Here is a 19,120-nt window from a genome sequence, read left to right on the forward strand (position 1 = left end):
TCTCCAAGAGTCATGTTCTACCTGTACGCTATTTTCAAAGCTCTTCTCCCTTGCTCTACTCACTGCAGAATCTAACTATGGTAAGAGAAAAGCAGGACATTTCAGCTTTTTAATTTTCCTGGGATGATCTCCAACTGAACACAATTACTTATTTTTCTGACCTTTTCTTAACTGAAACATTCCAACCACTTCCTTTGGAAACACCTAAACTTCAAACATATCATCAAAACTAAAAAATAAGTCCACGAAACATCCAGGAACTTGGAATATGAAAGACAATTTGTTTCCTATTATCTTGAAAGTGCTTCTTTGTGCTAGATGAGTTAGAGAGGTTTACTCTTTTTTCATTCCTCTTTTCTCATCGCTGGGAATGTGATTTTGATCATGTATTAAAATGAAAAAGTTCACCTGCCATTTGGAATTCATTATAATAAAATTCATAATAAAACAAAGATGGGAGTGGCCTGCCCAAATCCATCCGGGTTTTACCATTTTACCACTGAAAATCTCAGATCCTGTGAAATCTTTTCCTATGATGCAAAAAAATCATGGCAACCATGATTTGCAAATCACAGAAATAATGGATCATTCATTATCACATTACGCTGAATGATGCAACTGAAGTATGTTGTAATCAAAGCATTAACAGTCATCTTTGTCCATTGGAAGTTCAGATAATGAGAATGAGAATAGTTATGATACCAACACCAGAATGCTCCATCGTTACCAGTAAAGAAGGGTATAGTTATTATATATGGAAATATGTATAATATATATTATTACATATATTAGTATATAATGATATGTTATTATAGATGGGTAGAAAGACACATGCATTAGGGAATTAGATAACCAAAACAGACCATACCGCACAATATGCAGAAAAGAATTTGGGGTTGGACATTGTTATGGATTGAATTATATCCCGCCCCCAAATTGATTTGTTGAGGTTCTAAGTCTTACTACCTCTGACTGTGACTTTATTTGGAAATAGAGTAAATACAGATGTAATTAGTAGTGAAAATGAGGTCATAGTTGAGTAGGATGGGTCCTTAATCCAATATGACTGGAATCCTTATAAAAAGGGGAAATTTGGACACAGATATGTGCACAGGGAATATGTCACGTGAAGATTGGAGTTGGGCTGCCAGAAGCCAAGGAACTGCAAGAAGCTAGGAGAGAGGTCTGGAGCAGATCCTTCCCTAGAACCTTCAGAAGGAGCATGGGCCTGCCAAAACCTTGATCTCGGACTTCTAGCCTCCAGAACTGTAAGACAGTAACTTTCTGTTGTTTAAGCCACCCAGCCTGTGGTACTTTGTTATGGCAGCTCTAGCAAACTAATATGGGCCTGGTAGAGATGGGGATGTAAAAGACTGCAGAGACTGAGTCTCACAAGTCTGGAATGAGACAGGCAGGTGCATCTAAATCCATCTGTACTTTTTCATCTTCCAAAAAGACATTGTCGCTCAGTTGAAAATAGTAGGCACTGAATTAACATAGACCTATCACATGGATATACACATTTTATTTTTTCCCTTGATCATTCTATGAAACTGACGAAAGTTACATTTCCTGATTCAGAGGTTGCAACTAAAACATCCTGTTGGTGAAAAAAGGGTAAATTTTGATAACAGATGTGTTGGCTTCTTACACATGGAGAGCTGATTCTGTTGGATCTTACCAACAATCATACTTTTTCTTCACTCTATCAAGTGTTGCATGGAATCACAGCAACACAAAGATGTTTCCCTAGCTCTTAGGTACTTTGCTTTGAAAAATGGAGTTTCAAGTTGAATTTTTGATTCCTGTAAAGATTATAAAGAAACCACATAAAACAAAAATTGTTGATGTATTGTTCATATATGAATTAGATTTTGCTCAGTCTGTCTGCATATTTGGCAGACAGTGCAAATGTAAACTTGGCAAGTTCCATTCAGTCTATAAACTTCTTACCAAAGAAAATGAAAAGATACTACCTGGGAAACGTCTTCCACACCTTGCATAGTACAGTGCTAAAAAGGGATGTGATTTGCTTACCTCTGATGTTGAGGCTTTCGTAATGAAAGTTCTTTCTCACCTTTAGCTTCCTCAAAACCTGCAAGACCAGTGAGAGTTTTGACTTTATGGAAATGGAAGGAGATGACCTCCATAGACGTGTGCCTACAACATAGCTACGATTGTTGCTAGCAAAGGATGGCCAGCTGCAAAATCACATGTTTAGAGTGTGAGGCAAGGAGAGTGTCCTTCTGTAATTTGGAAATAATTGAGGATGAGAAGGCAAAAAAGTTATTACATTAAATAAATGGGTATTTATGTACCGTTTCTTTAGTGTCTGGTGAGTGCTAAGGAACTTGGTAAAGCAGCCAGAAAAGGATGAACAATCCGAACCTTAGTTGCTTAATGTGGTATACAGGTTGTGACGAACACTCATACAATGGAATAATGACTCATTTTGGGGAAATAAGACTGCTTCGGAACTCAGAAATGTTACCAGAAAAGAGTAGCTACATTGAACAGGATTTTCTTCACTAGAACTGTTAACTCCATCCAGTATGCTTTGGAGTGTTGAAAAAGGATGGGTATTTTACAAATGGGTAGTCTGTATGATGAATTTATACATGCAAAGGACCTTGGAGACAAATAGCTGGTCTAGCAGAACAAGCCTGTAGGTTCAAAGTGGGTGGACCTTTTCAAGAGAGCTGGGAACTTAGTTCTTGTAACTCTAAAAAGCCTACTGTTGCTAGTAAGTAAAATCTTAAGTATTTTAAGCTCACACCTTTCTTAAAATATTTAGGTTGAGGTCATCCTGTTGGACTGATACCAGTAATATGGACTTCTAAGAGCAGAGCTTTAAGTCAGTGAATTTTATGTTGGACTGTAGTTCATTCCTGGGAAAAAAAAAAAAAAGGCAAAAACATAATATATACCTCACCTAAAGGCTACAGGCAGTTCAGAGAAGTAGTATTGGAAGAGTAAAAATATGCTACTGTATCATGGATAAGAAGATGTTACTATTTTTTATTAAATATGGATAACAACTGTTTAGTCCCATTGTATTTACATTCCCCTTTTACAAAGTCTCAGATGTATGTTTCTTAAAATATACAATAATATAGCCTACTAAATTTAAATATCCAGAAAAATAGTTAAATAAAAGGGCAGAAAAGGACATAAAAATATTGGGGCACCTGGGTGGCTCAGTTGGTTAAGCATCGGACTCTTGATCTCGGCTCAGGTCATGATCTCAGGTTGTTGAGATTGTGATTCGCTTGGCTCTGCATTGGGTGTGGAGCCTGCTTAAGATTCTCTCTCTCCCTCTGCTCCTCCCCTTCCAACTTTCCCTTTGCCCCCTCTCTAAATAAATAAATAAATAAATAAGTAAGTTTTCACACATTTTATTTGTTAAATTGTCCTATTCTTAATTACTACTAATTACCACTATTAACTAATCTTACTGTTTGTTTAAATACAAGCTCTTATTGTAACAAAAGTAAATAGTACAGAACAATATATAATTTCAGATAAACATCGATTCTTCATAGTTCTCTGTTAAAGTAATAACACATGTGAGTAATTATTTCTCATATGTTGTCACGTGTTTTTGGAGTGATGTGGCTGTGTCTTGGCTGACTTTAAAGTTGATCATCCCCTGTGCACAATACTCACCTTACCCATTGTCTTTGCCCTTTGTCCCTCTTCCTTCCGTTCCTCCTCATCACACATTTCAGTTTCACTAAGGCCAGTGAGTTTGAGATTATAAAAAGTTCTAGATTAGTCTTGGAAAAGCTAATTTGTGTAACCAGCTCTGAATTTTTAATCCCTAAAATAATTTCCATGGAGAAGAACTGAAAATCTTCAAATAAAAAGTTCATTTTTTTTTATTGCTTTATATTGTTCCCATTTGGAAGGCAGCATGGTATAGCTTGTAGGAATAGGGTTTCTGAAGTTCCATGTATAATGTTTTGGGGGCAGGTAGGACTATTTCTTTTTAAATTACACAATATTTTTGGAATGTATACTTTTGTTCTTCTTTCTAATGTATACTTCTTTGTTCTTCAGAGTTTATTAACTCTGCTCTACTTTTCCTATTATTAAATTCATACAATGTACTAGGCATTATGTTTCTAAATTCAGAGAGGTCCTGAGAGTGTGTGTTTTAGCTGTAGGATCTTCTGATTGACAAATATATTTTTCAGGTCAAATGTGATACATAAGTTTTAGCATATGTTGTTACGTTTGGCAAATACGCATCTGCTCACAGGCTTACATATTGTTATTTAAGATGTTAAGTACACTTTTGAGATTTTTATTAATGGACATAAAAATGAGTTTCTATTAGGTATTTAATTGCTATAAAATTCCTCAACTTCTGAAATTCACACTACTTTGATAATTATTTCTACAGTAATTTGAGAATGCTGTTACCAATGGCTGTTTGCCAAATTCATTAGTTCAACATGGGACAACTGCTTAAAATCTGTTTTTATAGGTGAACATAAGTGTACAATATGCTGTCTTTTAAAAATATTGTAAAATTCTAGTGACATTTCTAAATTCTCATAAAGAAGAAAATCAGCTAGGAGACTTGGTCTGTTTTGATATCAATTGTTATTTTATGCTGAGAAGTTATTGAATGTTCCTTTAATATTTGGAAATGTTGATAAGCATGTCCTCCCTGACATTGTGTTTTATGTTTATCATCCAGGGGGATGGAGTCCTGGCATACATTGGGAATTTTCGCCTGCTTGCAGAACTTTCCAGCCCTTTTGTGAATCAGCGGTAGGTGACTAATCTCATTATTTTAAACTTGTGTTGTTTCCTTTTAGTTTGGGGAAATTTTTCCCAAGGTCCTAAATCTACTAAATAAAAATGAGAATATGTGGTATGAATTATTATCCGTGCAAATGAGGAAACCAAGCCTTGGAAAGGTGAGAGAAACTTATCCAGGATCCCCTAGGTAGAAAGTGGTGGTCCTAGCTTTTGAACAGAGCTCTCTTTGAAGGATGGCGATGCTTTATTATACTTGGGTTCATCTTGGGTTCAGTTCACATTCTTTTTCTTTTTTTTTAAAGATTTTTTATTTATTTATTTGACAGATTGAGAGAGAGAGCGAGAGAAGAAGCAGGTGGAGGGGCAGAGGGAGAGGGAGAAGCAGGCTCCATGCTGAGCAGGGAGCCCGATGCGGGGCTCGATCCCAGGACCCTGGGATCATGACCTGAGCCGAAGGCAGACGCTTAACGACTGAGCCACCCAGGCGCCCCTCCAGTTCACATTCTTGACACCAGCTTATTCCTCTTCCCAAAATCTGATAGTGACATTACCTTCATCCCTCATTTAAAAAAAAATTGTCTTCTAATTTTAGATTTACAGAAAAGTTGCCAAGATAGCATAGGAACGCCCATATCCTCCTCCACCTGGTTTTCCCTATTGCTGATAACATGGACCATTTGTTGAAACTTAAGAAACCAGCATTTATACATCACTGTTAAGTGAACTCCAGGCTTTGTGGAATTGCATCAGTTTTTCCCTTAGTGTTTTCTTTTTGTTCTAGGACTCAGTCCAGATTGCGACATTGCTTTAGTTTCGTGTCTTCCCAGTCTCCTGTGGTCTGTAACAGTTTCTGAGTCTTTCCCTGTTTTTCCTGACTTTGACAGTGTTAAGAAGTACTGTCCAGTTATTCTGTAAACTGTCCCCCAGTCTGGATTTGTCTGTTTTTCTTAAGACTGGGTGGAGGTGATGGGGTTTTGGAAGGAATCCCATGGAGGCAAAGTGGCCCTTCTCATCACATCATGTTAGGAGGTACATGATGTCCACATCACTGGGGATGTGAACTTGGCATCACACGGTTAAGGTGGTGTTTGCCAGGTTTCTCCACTGTGAAGTTTTTTCTTTTCCTTACTCTATTCTTTAAAAGCAAGATACGAAGGATAGCCCACCCTCAAGGGGGTGAGGGAGAAAGGAAATTAAGCTCCACCTCATGGAGGGAGGTAGATGCTCATATTTGCCAGTGGATTTACTATGGTGCTGTATGACCCTTAGACCTTGTCATTTAATGAGGTCTGCTGATATCTTTTGGATATCTTTCCTGTGTAAAGTTAGCTGTTCCTTTCACTCCATATCCATGGTCCTAGGTGAGGGCCTTCAGGATCTCCACAGTTCAGTCCACTGCCATAGCCTTCTGACTGACTTCCCTCCTTCCAGATTCACCCTCTCTTCAGTCCCTTCTTCACAGTGCTGCCAAAGAAATCCTCCCTGTGATCCACTTTCTGGACCTTATTTATTTTCTTCCAGAAACTGCATCCTGTTTAGACTCTTCTCTAACTTTGAGGTTCACTATAATGTGCTCCATATGTTCCCAGCCTTACTTCTTACTGTTCATTAGAGTCACTTTTGAACCCTTACTGTCTCATGCACCTGTGAGTGGTTCTTGAGTTTCTTCCCTTATTCACATCCTTAATTTCCCTTCCATCTTTGAAAAATTTGCCTATCTTTAAAATCTTCGGTCAAAGTCCCAAAGCCAGGGGAGGCTCCCATGATTGCATGTAGCCCTTTTGTGACTTAGTACAGAGATAACCCAGAGAATTGGGACTGTCAAATCAGACTTGCGTGGGTTAGAGAGTGTACCCTATATTAAGCCAAGGATCCAGGTAATCACGAGGCAGTGGCAAAGCAGGGAGATTTTCAGGACCATCAGAATGGCTCCCTGGGTCCTTTTTGCATTGGGCAGACTCTGGAATAAGGTTATCTATGAGGGCTAAAGCAGTATGAGTAGTTCATATTGCAGATATAGAAGGAGCTCTCTTGATTATGGAACGTCTCCATTTGATACTCAGATAGTTACATAGCTTATGTAACATTCCCCACGGGGTCAGACCCCATAAATCCATACATTCTAGGTTTGTTTGCCATAAGCAATCCTAGACTAGGTATATCCTAAAAGCATTACATGGATGAGACTCTCCTGCAACAAATACCATTAGTCTGTTTATCAGGACATCTGTCATTAGTATGTTCACCAAGCAATTAGCCTGATCTTTAAAAAAAAAAAAGTATTATTTATTTGAGAGAAAGAGAGTGAAAGAGAGAGAGAGCACGAAGTGGGCAGAGGGTCAGAGGGAGAAGCAGATTCCCTGCTGAGCAAGGAGCCCGCCGCGGGGCTCAATCCCAGGACCCCGGGATCATGACCTGAGCCGAAGGCAGACACTTAACCGACTGAGCCACCCAGGTGCCCCTAACCTGATTTTTTTTTTTTTTTTTGCCAAAGGTGGTGGGGGCAGGGGAAGAGTGGTCCTTCCACCCCCAAAACAGGAGAGAATAGATTACAGATCTGCTGCTGAAGCTTTTCTTTCCCAAGTTTTGCTTATTCACTCTTATTTTGTTTGCCCATATTTCAGGTGGTGTAATCTTATTTCTTCAAGAAGATAATCGGTTTTTGGGCTTGACCATTTAAATTTTTAAAATAATAATTCTGCAATCCTCAAAGACTGATAATGTGAAAGTATAGAGCAAAGAGCATGTACTTTGAAGTCAAACGACCTGCATTCAAATCCAAGCTCTCCCACTTAGCCTTGTATATGAGTGGAAGATTATTTAATGTCTCTGAGCCTGGTTTCTTAGCTATAAAACAGGGATGATGATGATAATGATGCTTCACCGTTTGTTGTGAATATTCAATGAGATTACGTATATAAAGCACCTGGCACGGTGCTTGCCATTTGGTATATGTTCAGGAAGTGCTAAATGTCGTACATATTCAACACACAAAAACTCGGTGAACACTGGAAGCGCATAGTTTATACTTGATTTCTCTACTTTATTGTATCTTTTTTTGCTCTTTAACTCCCTAAAATTAGGCTTCCTTTTCTGTTGCTGGAACTGTTCCATTAGAATCACCAGTGACTTCCAGATGCAAAATCCAGCAAACTCCCTTTGGTGCCTATCGCATTGTGTCTCTCTGTGGACTCGATGCTGTTGGTCACTTCCTTGTATGGCCCAGCCCCCTTTGCCTTCATTTCACTGCACTCATCCAGTCCTTGTATGTCTCTGACCATACTTTCTCAGCCTCCTTGGTAAGACATGGTTCCATAAATGCTGGTGTTCCCTGAGGCTCTCTTCTGGGCCCACTGATCTCCATGCTTCTCCCTGGGGTGAGTTCTCCTTTCAAGGTCAGCTACTACCTACTTGCTCATTTTTGTGTAATGGACTATGCATGAATTTTAAAACCAGATAAACTCAAGTTGTAATTCAGCCTTGCCACTTAACTTGCCCTGACCTGAGCTGTTATTTAACATCCCTGTACTACAGTTGCTTTGTCTTTAAAAAGAGCATATTTAATACTACCTACTTCTTTGTATGATAGTCAAGTGTTTTCTCCTCCCAGGTGGCACAACAAATTCAACATGTCTAAAATAGAATGCAGCATATTTCCCTCTGTAGTCTTTTGTATTCTCTTGTTCAGCATGTGGCCCAGCCATTCTCTCGGTCACTCCTGCTCCACATGTGGGAATCGTCTTTGACTGTTCCTCCCTCACCTACATTTGGTCCATCATTAGGTCCTACCAGATAACCTCCTAAATATTTCTTGCCTTGGCCACTGACTCTCCACCTCTACTATCAGTGCCCATCATCTCTTGTCTAGGCTCCTGTACCAGCTTCTAACCCTGTCCTGCCCAATAGGGTAACCACAAGCCACATGTAATTATTTACATTTAAATTAGATTAAATTAAATTAAAAATTCAGTTCCTCAGTCTAACTTGTAACATTTCAAGTGCTGGATAGCCCCATGTGGCTGGAGTCTACTGAATTGGGTAGCACATCTATAGAACATTTTCATTATTGCAGAAAGTTTTTTTGGACAGTGCTGTTCTAGACTGAGGGTTGGCAAACTAAGGCTCAAGGGCCAAACCCACTGCTGTTTTTTGTAAATAAAGTTTTATTGGGGCACAGCTATGCACCTTTGTTCACATGACCGCTGTTACACTACAACAGCGGAGTCCATTTGTTGGGACAGAGACTGTACGGTTTCCAAAGCCTATTACCTTATGTCCACTCTCTGGCTCTTTGTGGAAGAAGTTTGCTGATTCCTGCTCTAGATAGACTGTCTACCTGTCTCCAATCCTGTTCCCCTTTTATTTCGCTTCTGTATTATTCTCTTCTATGATGATCTCTCTAAAACACAACAATGAACATGCAGCCCCCCTGGTTGAATCCCCTCAGTGACTCTGGCTGCTTACAGGATAAAACATGGACTCTTTAATGGGATACAGAACTTTTTCTGTTACATCTGTTATTCTTTCTGCCACATTTTCCCCCCTCAAAAATCTCCTCTCATTCCAGCTTGTCCATGTGCTGGAAAGGTCTCCTGGCTCCTTACTCTTCCTTCAGGACTCAGCCTGAGGATTATTTCCATCACTAAACCCCACCTCTCTCAGGTCCGGTTGGGTGTCCCTCACCTGTGCTTCCATAATAGTGACGTAGAGTTACACCATTATGATTAGTGTATTTTATGATAATATTCTCTCTCTCTCTCATTTTCTGTTTCTTACTCATCTCTGTGTTTCATTAGATCAGGGGCAAAATTTTGTTAAACTTTGCATGGTCCAGCACTCACTGTCTGGCACATAGTACCCATTTAATTACTTTTTGAAAAAATGACCCCCAAGAGGTGATCAGTTAAGCTCTAGCAATGTCCATCTCTTAAATATGATTCAAAATATGAGATTTTGAGGCAGGAGAAAATTAGGTCTGATGCTTAAAGGAACTTCAGTTTGTTTTTGTTGGAAACTCTTTGAGAACTCGTAAAGTTAGAAGTAGTTTAATTCTATACCTGTATCTAAAAGCCTTGAATCTTTAGTAAATTAAGAAAAGGAGAAGTGTGGTTGGAATGTGAACAAGAAATGGTATAATGCAACAACAAGGAGATCATAACAAAATTGAGTGCAGCTATTTAAGCTCTGTTAGAGTTTTCTGTTGGTTAATTGTTTTCTTTATAGTTTGTGATATTTTTATGTTTTCTCTATTTTAAAGCTTTGTATAATTTAAGAAGGCACATGGGATGCATGTGGTGGGTTACAGAGGAAAAGAAGACTGAAATAAAGCTTAGACACCTGGGCTTCAATTACATTTCTGCTGCTGAGTTATACCCATGTATCAGGTTTCTTTTTATAATGGTGGTAACTTCTCTCTTGCCTAAATGCCTTTAATTGCCATGAGGACATATTTATGCATTGCTATTAAAATTAAATAGTTTGTAAGAACTTTGTACATATGCTCCTTAATATGTTAATTCAGTATTTCCTAAATACCTCCTCAGTACTTAAATGTCCCAGTGTCTGCCTTCCGGGACCTTCTAGTATGGTGTCTGGTGTCACGTCTATGTTTGAAAAAGTAGGACTTAAAAATATGAAATAATGAGCTAGTAAAACAAGTTGTTATATGAAAAGTGGCAAGAAAAAAGTGCTGGTATTAATGGCATAAAACAGCTGTTTTCAAACTTGTTGATCTCATAAATTATTGAGGACTTGAATGAACTTTTATTTCCTGTGGGCTTATATCTATTGATATTTGCCAGATTGGAAATTAAAACCGCAACATTAAAAATATTTATTAGTTCATTTAATAGTAACAATAATATTTTATATTAACATAATGTGTATTTTTTTGTGAAAAATTACTACGTTGCCAAAATGAAAAAAATTTTAGTGGGAACAGTATCATGGATGTACATTTTTGCAAATCTTCCTAATGTCTAGCATGGTGGTATTTATCTGGATTCTCAAGGCTGCCTCTGTTTTCAGTCTGTTGTGAAATGTTGTTTTGGTTGAAGCATATGAAAAAAAACCCCGGCCTCTCAGAGTTAATAATGTAATAGGAAAAGATAGAAGTATTTGAGTAGCCTTTTCAAGTATTCAAGGATATTCTTCTTTAACATTACACCAAAATATACCAAGAAGTAGTTTCTTAAAGGTTAGTTAAATGTAGAATCTGAAATTATATCAGCAAACTTTCCATACATAGTTACATTCAAATTCATTGGTCTCTCTGTGCTTTGAATCTTTTGCCCATGCATAATTGTGTAACATCATGCCTTGGTCATTTGGTTATTTGGTCCACTGAGTTATGTAGGCCTTCCAAGTGTTGGTACATTTATTAGTAATATTAAAAAAACCTCACATTAGTTAATATCACCACTGATCTTATTTAAAAAGTCTCTAAGCATTGGGAGGCTATCAGAGTCTTTTTCCAGATAAAATTTTTCCAGAATTCTGATTTTCATTCGAAAGTTCAAATTTTGTTACTGGCAACAAATACAAGCTTCTTTTCTCGATGTGACAAATTCACTTTTCATTTTTGAGAAAATGCCTGCCAAATACCCAAGTCTAAATAACATAGTTTTTCAGTTTTTTTCAAGTAAAAATGGTGTTCCATGGAAAAGGCATGTAGTTTAGCTCATAATTCAAATCATCATTCAAGGGTTTTTTCCTTCAGACAGCTGTTGTACTTTGAAGCAGAAGTGTGTTATGTATACTTCTCATTTTATCACACGGAATATTAAAAAGATGTACTCAAAGGTCATGATGCAATGAAATTACTGGTCTTCATCAGGGACATTCTTAAGTGAAACGTTTTTCCCCCTTCTGTAACTTTTTTTTTTTACTCCCTTGTTTTGTTTTTAATTGCAAGTGTGGCGGTAAAGAATACAATGTCCACTAGTACCATTTTGTGCCATTGCTGTGATTTGTGCTAAGATGACAGTAATTTTATCTACCAGTGTTTTGCACCATCATTGTAGAAGTCAGCACAAGAAGCAAAGTGGATAATATTTTAATATTATTATAAAAATAGTTTTCTCTTGTACACCCTCCAAAAAAGTCTCAGGAGTGCATGGACCACATTTTAAGACCTATTTTTGATTGATATTTGTCATGTAAGCCTTCACAGAGAAGGCAGGACATATTCTTAAAATGTTTTAGGATGTTTTTAGAAATGGATGGTGAGGGGAGGCCCTCCATTCAAGGAGGAAGGAATTAACATAAGTTTTTAAAAAGTGGAATAAACATGCTGTATGAAAGGGCAACCCAGACTTGTAGGATCAAAGAATATGTCTGGGAGGAGGGTGGATAGACATAGAGGGTGTTGAGTGTCAGAGAGAGCTGACTGAACTTGACCTGGTGGATAATGAGAATATAGTCTAGTGGAGGAAGTCATTCTGAAAATAGCACTGAGTAATTGTAGTTTTTGGTTATTTGTAGGATAGATTGGAAGACTGGAGGAAAAAGATTGGGTTAGAAGGTTAGCAGACAGCTCTTAGTTATGTGCATGAATGGTGTAATTTCATTAGTCCAGAAAATAAATAGGAGTCCAAATTAGGCTGTGGGATAGAGAAAAGATGACAAAATAGAGATTTCAGGGAAGAAAAAGTGAAATTGGCAATGGATGAGAAATTAGAGATAGAGAAAAGGGAAGAGTGTAGGATAACTTCTCTGCTGTACCTTTGAGGAATGGGCCCATGAAAAGAGATGAGGAGGCAAGAGGAAGCCTGGAGGGTAAGTGGTGGGTTTGGTTTGGAGATGTTAGGTAAGAGGACAGACAGAGCATCTTGAGTGGAAATGTAGTAAGAGGTACAGAGAGGAATTTTGAAATGACCAGATAGAGGTGGCATTTGAAGCCATGAGAAAAGATGGCATTTAAACGATAAAGTTGAGTGTCTAGAATGGAAGTATAAGATAAGGAAGAGTAGATAATGAAGGAATAGTTTAGAAGAAGAAGGGGAGTCAAAATAACATTGAGGCAGAAGGCAACTTTTCTAAATTTAAGTTTCTGAATCCGTAAAATTTCAGAGTTAATATTTATTAAATTCCAATGTTTACATGCCTGAAAGGATGACATTTGCAACCAAGATACAACTAGGGTCAACTCACTGCCCAGTCTCTGTGTAGAGTCCCAGAATCAGTACAGCCATCCAAAACCTTATTGGAGTTTTTCCAAGGATGTCAACAAAGGTCCAGTTTGTTACTCACAGCAACACTTCTTAAAATTCTCTTCGCTCCTCTTGAACTCACAGTATCTCCCGGATCCTGCAGCTTTCCCAAGGCTCATTCAAACTTCTGACCCTCAACTCCAAACTCCAAAAACTCACCAAAGGTGCTGTGTAGGGATTGATTTTTTTGCTTCCATCCTCGGTTCTCACTTTTTTCTTTCTTTCTCTACCTGCAAGGAGCCCCTTCTCCTTTTTCCAGATGTTAATTATACCAAATAGTACCTTGTTTTTATACTATTTGTAGTTAGTACCACACTCTGCACAGTTAATTCCCAGGACATAATTGAAAGATTCAGATTTGTTTGGAAGGGCAGTGGGAGAAAGAAGTGCTAAATGACCAAAGACAGATTGTTCTCTATGGGGTTGGCTGAGGATTATAAACACATACAATTTGCTATCTTTTCTTTTATACCTTGACTTAGTAATAACTGTAGATGGTGGGTAAAAGAGTTTTCCTCTCTCCTTTCTTTCCACATGCATGTCTTCTTTCTTCCTCCTGCCCCTTTCCCTCTCAGCTTCAATACATATATTCAAAAACTGTTAGCCTTTATTTGTTGGAATGAAAGTGTTTGAATTGGGTAAGAAGTAGATTCCATCAAAATAAGTGGCCCTTCTGGTGTGAGAGAGGAAGATAAGAGCAACTATGTAAATATTATTTCACCTTGAATTAATATATGAGCTCTTTCTTTTAAAAGAGACTGGCTTGGCGTGCCTGGGTGGCTCAGTTGGTTAAGTGTCCAACTTCTGATTTCAGCCCAGGTCATGATCTAAGGGTGATGAGATTGAGCCCTGGGTGAGGCTCCATGCTGGGCATGGAGCCTGCTTGAGATTCTCTCTCTCCCTCTTTCTGCCCCTCCTGTTTGCTCACACGTGAGCACGCTCTCTCTCTCTGTCTAAAAAATTATAAATGAATGAGTCTGGCTTAAAGACCAGGCACTGGTAACATGAAAAAATCGGCAGAAGATAAATATGGTGATTGCATAGTAAAGCCAAAGGACAAGTTCTTTAAGTCTGGATTTGTAGATAATCACCTTCCTACACAACCAAAAATTTAGAAAGTGCATGAAGTGCTTAGAGAACACAAAGTATAAGTATTCTGGACTAAATACAGTCTAGGACTTGTGAGAAGAGCAAAGTCTAGAAAGGTTGAGTCAGGGGAGACCAGTTGAGTCATTGTAGTCATAGATGTAAGAGATACTGAGAACCAAAAACTGTAACGGCAGCAGTGGGAATGGAATGAATCAGGGAAGGATAAGGGAGAATTTTAGGAAATGAAATGGATAGGGCTTGGTTATAGACTATAGGCATAGTCTAGGATGACTGTAAGTTTCTGATTTGGATAACTAAGTGATTGGTGATGCCACTGATAAAGTTTGGAAGGATTGGTAGGTATAAATTTCCAGTTATAAAATGAGTGGGGATGTAAGGTACAGCATGGGGAATACAATCAATAATGTTGTATCAACTTTGTATGATGATAGACATTAACTAGACTTATTGTGATGATCGGTTCCCAGTGTGTACAAATGTGGAACCACTATGCTGTACACTTGAAACTAATATACCATGGTATGTCAATTATACTTCAGTTTTAAAAATAAATCTACAGACCACACACACACACACACACACGCACAATTTTCCACAGAAAGACCTGAATTTAAGCAAAGAAAAAGCAAACATTGGGATGCTCATGACACAATAACATACAAACTGAATTGAAAAGATGGCCTTTGGGCTCTTTCCAGTCTTATCCAGCTCTCTGAAATATAACCATTTAATTACACAAACCAATTTTCTCTGGCTTAGTGTTATTGTGAAAGTTTGCTTGTGCAAATTCCTTCATTTTTATATGAAAATGGAGTTTTTTCATGAAAATAAAAATGTTTCCATCTATCAAAAAACCCACAAATGATTGGGAGGATCAGAAGAGAAACAGGCAGTTTTCTGTGGTAGGAGGAGTGGTTAGGCAAGGAGTAGGGTATTGGTTTTAGGCATGTTGAGTTTGGGGCATATTTGAGAATTTGTGAAATTCTCACCAATAAATGAGGTGAAAATGTTCAACAATAAATTAAAAATCTGGAACTACAAGTAGACCTTGAGAGAGGACTTGAAATTAGAGATTTGTGTTAGGGTGTTGAGCCCTTGAGAGTGGATGAAATGGCCTTGGTAGCTAACATATAGAAGGGAATGGTGCTTGGGAGGCACAAATATTTAAGAGACAGGCAGAGGAAGTAGAGATTGAGAAAGTGTAGTTAAGGAACCAAGAGGAAAATAGTATCATGGAGGTCAGGAGAGATGGAAGTATGATGGTTGGCAATGTTGTATGCTATAGAAAGGCCACTTACAATGAAGGCTAAGACAAACCCACTCTCTTGGGTATGGGGAAGCCACTGGTGACCAGTTTCTTTTGTAGGGGAATGTAATCATATTGTACTGGGTTGTGAAGTATAGCAAGAATGTGAATATACTGTTGACTTCTCTTTCAAAAAGTGTGATAGGAAGACAAGCAGAGGAGAGGTTTTTGGATTAGGAAGAATTGAGCATGTTGGTGAGAAAGACGAAAGAATCCATCTAGGTGGAGCAAGGGGAATGGGATAAAGTCCCACAAGGTGGAGTGGGGTCCTGATCATGGGCAGGGAAGCAATTAGCCTTGGAGAGAGCAAGAGAAACCTCTTTATCTGAGTATGAAGGTAAAGGTGCCTGAAAAGAAGTTTTGAGACCTTGAGATCAGAGTTTGAGGAATTCATGGTTGATGGACTCTACTATCTCAGTAGTTAGAAGAGGCCAGTTCCTCTGAAGGGACTGAGAAATAGAAAAGAATGAGGAAGGGAAGTAACTTGAATGGTGAGACAGAGGTTGGAAGCAATTTTATGGAGTGTGGAGTTAAGTAATTAAGACCGTGAAGGAAATTTGAGAATTCAACTGAAGTGCAGCTCTCTTTAAATTATAGTTGTCCCTGCCATTTATCTTAATCTCAGTATTGGTGACTAATAATTATTTCTTGAATTCTTAGTGGGGAGTTTCTTACCATGTGTTGTAACAGCTTCATAGAAGAAGGGAGTTCCTATCATCGTCCCCAGTTTTGTAGAGAGAAAACTGAGATGTAGAAGTCAGTAACAGTGAGAGAAGCAGGCTCTGAACCTAGGCATCCTGGTTGCAGAGTACAGCACGCACCTGTAGTGTATACTATGTGTCTGGGAAAGCTGGTGTGATAAGAGCTTGGAGGCAGGCAGGGTGGGTGGGATGGGTGAAGTGGCAAGAGACCTGAGGGTGCTGATATGTGTTCTGAAGTTAACTGAATTCAGGGAGGTGGGAAAGCAAGTAATCAAGGTCTAGAGGCTGATAGTGAGGGATTTGAGAGTTGGGCGGTTGAAGAATAGGTTTAGGTAGAACTGAGTAAAGTGAAATATGGGGTGCTAAGAGTTGTGATGAGAAAGGGATTGGTCATTTGAGGGATAGCATTTCTGATAATCCCAAGGCCACCACATAGTCTAAGAAATGAATGGCTGAGGTTAACAAGGGAAGTCTTTGGAGTAGAGAAGACTGGAGGATAGGAGATCTGGATTAGAACAAAGGATTTGGACTTTCCTGCTTCAGTGACACTTTTCCTGTTTGTGATATTTTATTAATTTGACCATTGCTGCCTAAATAGTTTCTCTTTTAATTGACTTGAATAATTGGGCTTTTCTCTTTTCACACTACATATACTTATAAATTGTAATACACCTCTTATCCTACCAATTACTCCTACTTGATCTTTTGATCTCTCTTAGTAAAATATTTTAAGGTTTTCCTCACTGTTAAGTTTTAGTTACTGAGGTTAAGCAGTTTCTAGCTTAGTCATAACTAATTCAGTCAAATTAAATATTCAGATACATGGATATATTTTACTACATTTACCATTTAATCTCTAAACAATGAGGTAAAATTCAACAAGATCTTTTTTAAGGAGCAGAAAGAACAGAGAAAATACGGAATTTTTAAAAATAAACTTTGAGAATAATTTTAGACTTACAGAAAAGTTGCAAGGATGATACAGAAGGTTCCTATACACCCCACACCCAGTTTCCCCTATTAATATCTTACATTAGTAGGGTAAATTTGTCACAATTCATGAACAAATATTATTTTATTATTATTATTAACCAAGTCTGTACTGTATTCAGATTTCCTTAATTTTTACCTAATGTCCTTTTTCTGTCTCAGGACCCCATCCAGGATACCACATTACATTTAGTTGTATCTCCTTAGACTCCTCTTTGTTGTGACAGTCTCTCAGACTTTCGTTGTTTTTGAGGTGTTTTGGGGTACTGGTCAGGTGTTTTGTGGAGTATTTCTCACTTTGGGTTTGTCTGATGTTTTTCTCATGATTAGACTTGGGTTATGGGGTTTTGGGAGGAAGACTACAGAAGTAAAGTGCCTTTCTCATGACAACATATCAGGCCTCCCTGCTATAAACATGACTTATCACCGTTGATGTTTTCCTGTTCACCTGGCTGAAGAAGTAGAGTTTGTCAGATTTCTCAATTTTAAAGTTACTCTTTCTATCCCACCTGCCTTCTATCCTGAACTCTAGAAGGAAGTCACTATTATTTAGCTCCCCTCTTGAGGAGCGGGAAGTTATGCCTTATCTCATTGAGAGTGCAGTATCTACAGAAATTATTTGTAATTATTCTGCATAGGATATTTATCTTTTCTAATCACTCATTCCTTCATTCATTTATATTACTATGGATTCATGGATATTTATTTTATACTTCAGGTGTTTTAAATCCAGTACCACATTATTTATTTATTATTTGTTCAAAACGGTACAACTTTAGCCATTGAGCTCTTTCAGTTGGTTTCTGTGTCCCTTTGATATAACCTCATCATTTTGTTTTTTAAGTACTTCCTTATTTTCTGGCAGTAAAAAATACGCTAGATTCATATCGTATATTCTCTGTTCCAACCCTAGAATCAGCCATGTCTCAAGGAGCCCTGGTTCCTTTTATTGGAGAATGGTATTAGAGACCAAGATCTAGGCCCTGGTGTGCTCATTACTACTGGGGCATCATTGTTACTATGCTCTCCCAGGTGACCACTTGGAAGTATACTAACCTGTGTATACATAGGGTACATAGCTAACTATAATTATTCCTGCTGCATCCATATTTATATCTGTATTAAGCTAAATGAGTTCATACTGATGTTTTCAACTCTAATCCAGTATAATATGGATCAATCTAGCCTCTTCCACTCACTTGTCTGTAACTTTCCACTCCAACAGTAAGACAACAGGTCCCCACTTCACCATCAAACACATGTACTTATTTGTTAAATCCCAATGTATATGTATGTATATATATATGTATAATGGTTTCGGAATTGTTAACCTGTTCTTCCATGACACACAACTTTATCAACTAGAGTACAGTGCCTGTGTACAGTTTTGTTTTGTCTTTAGTCTTACAGCTACATTTTCAGAGTTACTTAGATCACCTGTTTTTACTCCACTTCCTACAGTGAGGTTATGTATGTATTTGTAAAGCAGTTAGATTCTTCTGTCACAGTCTAGATTCCATCCTGGCACCCCCAATCTCCTAACTGACATTTTAAAATTTGTACACACTCTTCATGCTGTTCTGTGGATTTTGACAAATGCATAACATCATATATTCACCACTACAATATTATACAGAATTGCTTCACCACCCTAAAATACCTCCTATGCTTCACTTACTCTACCCTTTTCCTCTCTCCCTGAACCTCTGGCAACTACTGACCTGTTTTCTGTCTTTTTTTTTTTTTTTAAAGATTTTATTTATTCATTTGAGAGACAATGAGATAGAGAGAGAGCATGAGAGGGGGGAAGGTCAGAGGGAGAAGCAGACTCCCTGCCAAGCAGGGAGCCCGATGCGGGACTCGATCCCGGGACTCCAGGATCATGACCTGAGCCGAAGGCAGTTGCCCAACCAACTGAGCCACCCAGGCGCCCGACCTGTTTTCTGTCTTTATAGTTTTGCATTTTCTGGAATGTTATATAAATGGAATCATAATGTGGGTAGCATTTTCAGACTGGTTTCTTTCATTTAATA

At 38.2% G+C, this 19,120-nt stretch overlaps 1 protein-coding gene across 5 annotated transcripts in view; it reads left to right on the plus strand.

Annotated features, from left to right (window-relative positions):
• The window catches only part of TLCD4 (TLC domain containing 4), a 114,470-nt gene that overhangs the window by 80,195 nt on the left and 15,155 nt on the right, over positions 1–19,120 (plus strand). For all 5 annotated transcript variants that reach the window (XR_014145002.1, XM_081818831.1, XM_081818834.1 and 2 more), the window contains one exon: positions 4,706–4,779. Coding sequence is in view for 4 of the 5 variants with exons in the window: in XM_081818831.1 (XP_081674957.1) it covers positions 4,706–4,779 (74 nt within the window). In the remaining variant the exon portion in view is untranslated. The remainder of the gene's footprint in view (positions 1–4,705; positions 4,780–19,120) is intronic.

The sequence above is a fragment of the Leptonychotes weddellii genome, chromosome 4 (genome assembly GCF_054177405.1).
Source record: "Leptonychotes weddellii isolate Sample4059 chromosome 4, ASM5417740v2, whole genome shotgun sequence".
NCBI classification, from domain to species: domain Eukaryota; kingdom Metazoa; phylum Chordata; class Mammalia; order Carnivora; family Phocidae; genus Leptonychotes; species Leptonychotes weddellii.